This window comes from Haliaeetus leucocephalus, unplaced genomic scaffold, assembly GCF_000737465.1.
Source record: "Haliaeetus leucocephalus isolate CR32 unplaced genomic scaffold, Haliaeetus_leucocephalus-4.0 Scaffold308, whole genome shotgun sequence".
Taxonomy (NCBI): Eukaryota; Metazoa; Chordata; class Aves; order Accipitriformes; family Accipitridae; genus Haliaeetus; species Haliaeetus leucocephalus.
Window position 1 is genome coordinate 44,761 of NW_010972744.1, and position 3,364 is coordinate 48,124.

General features: G+C 65.2%; 1 protein-coding gene across 1 annotated transcript in view; it reads right to left on the reverse strand.

Moving 5' to 3' along the window:
* The window catches only part of ZBTB4 (zinc finger and BTB domain containing 4), a 13,356-nt gene that overhangs the window by 5,117 nt on the left and 4,875 nt on the right, over nucleotides 1–3,364 (reverse strand). The window contains exon 3 of the mRNA XM_010571172.1: nucleotides 50–2,590. Within this exon, the coding sequence (XP_010569474.1) occupies nucleotides 50–2,575 (2,526 nt within the window). The 5' untranslated portion in view covers nucleotides 2,576–2,590. The remainder of the gene's footprint in view (nucleotides 1–49; nucleotides 2,591–3,364) is intronic.

A 3,364-nucleotide genomic window follows, 5' to 3' on the forward strand; every position in this document is an offset into this window, starting at 1 on the left:
TTTCGGGGTCCCCCCCCCGCCTCAGTAGAGCCAAAGGTTGTTCCTGAACCGGGTAACCCCCGCTGGGACCCGGCGACGGTGACACCCCCTCGCCACCCGTCACCGTGTCGACCCCGTCACTGGGAATCGGGGGGGGGACAGCGATGTCATCACCCAGCGGCGGGGGAGGGGTGACACCCCCTTTTTCCCCTCCCCCTTCCTCCTTCACCCCCGCCACCGCCGGCGGGGTGTAGGCGATGACAGTTGGCGGCGGCGGCGACGCGGGCGATGGCGGCGGCGACTCCGCCTGATGCCGTTTGGCGTGCCGGCTGAGCGCCGCCGCCGTCTTACAGACCTTGGCGCAGCGACTACAGGCGAAGCGCAAAGATGGCCGCCGTCCCACGCGGGGGGTGGGGGGACCGGTCGTACCCACCCCCCCTCCCCCGCCGGACGTCCCCTCGTGTCCCCGTTGGTGTTTCCGTAATTTCCTCAAAGCCGTGAAAGTTTTCCCGCACACCCGGCACGGGTGTTGCCAATCCCGCCGCCGGTGCCCGTCCCCCGACTGTGCGTCACCGTCACCTTCGTCACCGTCACCCGTCGACCACCGTAACGAGCGCAACTTGCGGCGCCAACGGGATTTCTTTGCCTTGACGGAGCCGGTTGTGCTGCCGGTTGTACCGCCGCCGGTTGTACCGCCGCCGGTTGTCTTCCGTTTGGGTTTGTAGGTGTAATATGGGCGCCAAAGACGGTCCTCGGCATCGCTGTCATCGTCACCGCTCCGGCGGGAACAGGCGGCAGTGGCGGCGGCGCGACGGTGAGCAGTCGGGGAGGCGGTGGTGCCGGTGCCGGTGCCGGTGGTCTCCAACCGGAGGTCGGTCTCGGAGATGCGCCGCTTGACAATGGCTTCCTCGCCAATACGGACGGTGATTTGGCAAAGCGGCGCCGCCCGGCTCTCCCCCGCCGTCCCCACGTAAGCCGGTTTGGCCACGTAGGTCATGGTACGGCTGGCGGTGGTGGTGGAACCGGTGCCGGCGGCGGCGGGTGACGGTTGGGTTGTCGGTGCTGTCCCACTATCACCCACTGGCGCCTCCCCAGCCGCTCGCTGCGCCTCAATGTAATCCCGCAGCACCTGTTTCTTCATCGGCCGGGCCGCTGGCGCCGCCGCCGGTGCCGCCGGCACTGCCGGCACCGCTGCTGCCTCCCCCGCCCTCCCATTATAGGCGATAACGGAAGCGGCTGCCGCCCCGCTATGAACGATGACCGATGCTGATGGTCGCCCGTAGGCAATGACCGATGCTGGTTCGGGTCTTGGCGATGGGAAAGCGCCGACGGTCGCCGATGGCTCTACCGGATTGGCCGTTGGCAAGAGGATCCCATCAGTCACCAAGCCTTGACTGTAGGTCTTGTAGGGTCGCTTGTGCGCCCGCATGGGCAAGAGCCGGTAGAGCTTGAGGGCGTTGAGTTTGGGCTTGTAGCCGCCGTTGGGCGTCTTCTCGGAGGAGATGAGCCCTGGGTTGATGCCGTGAAAGGCTTTCTGGTGGGTCTTGAGGTTGTAGTAGGTGACGAAGGTCTCCCAACAGAAGATACACTGGTAGCGGCGTTCACCGGTGTGCCAGACCTCGTGTTTGGTGCGATATTCGGCCAAAGCGAAGACCTTGTCGCAATAACGGCAAGGGTACTTGCGTCGCCAAGAGTGGACGTTAGCGTGACGCTTCAGGCTGGAGAGCGTCATGTAGGAGCGTTGGCAAACACCACACAGGTAGACCACGTGCCCGTCCACCACCTTCACCACCGGTTCCTGCTCAGGGATCAACTCCAACGCCCGGTGACGCAACAGCAATGCCTTCTTGCCTTGTTTCGGTGTCGGCGTGGTGGTGTTGGTGGTGACAGCGTCACCGTCGCGATGGCCGTCCTTGCAGAGGACCTCATGGGTTTGCAACCTCTTGACGTGGATGAAGCTCTTGCCGCAATGCCGGCACGCCAAACCCCGGCGCCCACGGTGAAGTTTGGCATGTAATCCCAACGCCGCCGCCGTGCTGAACCCTCGACCGCACAACCCGCAACGCAATGATGACGACGATGCCGATGACGGCGACGCCGTCACCGGTTCGGCAACCGCCGGCGTATCGCTCGACCGTGGCGGGCAGGTTAAATCAACCGGGGCGGCGGGTGAGCGGGGATCCCCCGTCACAGGGGGGGTCCAAGATCCGTTCATCTCCTTGGGGGTCCCCACTTCCAACCCTTGGAGGCAAGAGATACCCAACCGTCGGCCAACGGCGCCCAACTCGCGGGCAGCTGCCTGCGACGGGACGGCCAAGCGGGAGTTGTAGATGAAGTTGAGGACGTCGGAGAAGACGCCGGCTTGGACACCGGGAAGCTCCAAAACTTGGGCAGGGGTTGGGCAGGTGGGTTCTTCGGCCAAAGCTTGTTTGAAGAAGGGGCTGGATGCGGCCAAGACGTTTTTATGGGCTCGGAATTTGGTGTCCTCGGCGATGATGGTGACGTCACAGAATTGGCCCCTCAACCGTTGCTCGTTTAGCTCCACCAGTAACGAACGGCAATGCCCGGCGTCCGACACCTCCACGACCGGAGCCATCCCCGCGGCGCCCACCTGTGGGATATGGGGAGTCAGTGGGGATGGGGGACCCGGATGCCTGGGCCCCCTATTTGGGGACATTTGGACAGCTGGGTCCTCTCTTCGGGGTCACCCGGACGCCTGGGTCCCCTATTTCGGGGGGCCCGGATGCCTGGGTCCTCTCCATGGGGTCACTTGGGCACCGAGGTCCCTTCTATGGGGTGGCCGGATGCCTGGGTCCTTTCTATGGGGCTGGCCAGACCCCTGGGACCCCTATTTGGGGTCGCCCAGATGCCTGGGTCCACTATTTGGGGGGGCCCAGATGCCTGGGTCCCCTGTTTTGGGGGTCACCTGAATGCCTGGGTCCTCTCCATGGGGTCTCTCGGCTGCTGGCGTCCCTTCTATGGAGCTGACTGGACGCCTGGGTCCCCTATTTGGGGACACTTGGACACCTGAGTGCCCTCCATGGGGTCCCTTCTGTGGGTCCTTGGGGGGCCCCCGTGGCCCAGCCAGCCCCACTGCATGGGGGTCCCCGGCCCCACAGCATCCTCACACCCAGCCCCACATATCAGGGTCCCCCAGCCCCACAGAGCAGGGTCCTCCAGCCCCACAGTTTAGGGTTCCATCAGCCCCACACAACGGCGGCCCCTAGCCCCATGGATTGGGGTCCCCCAGCCCCCAAATTTAGGGATCCCTCAGCCCCACAGCTCTGGGTCCCCAGCCCCACAGCATGGGGACCCCCCAGCCCCACAGCTCGTGGGTCCCCCAGACCCACATATCACGCTCCCTCAGCCCCACACATGCCCCCCC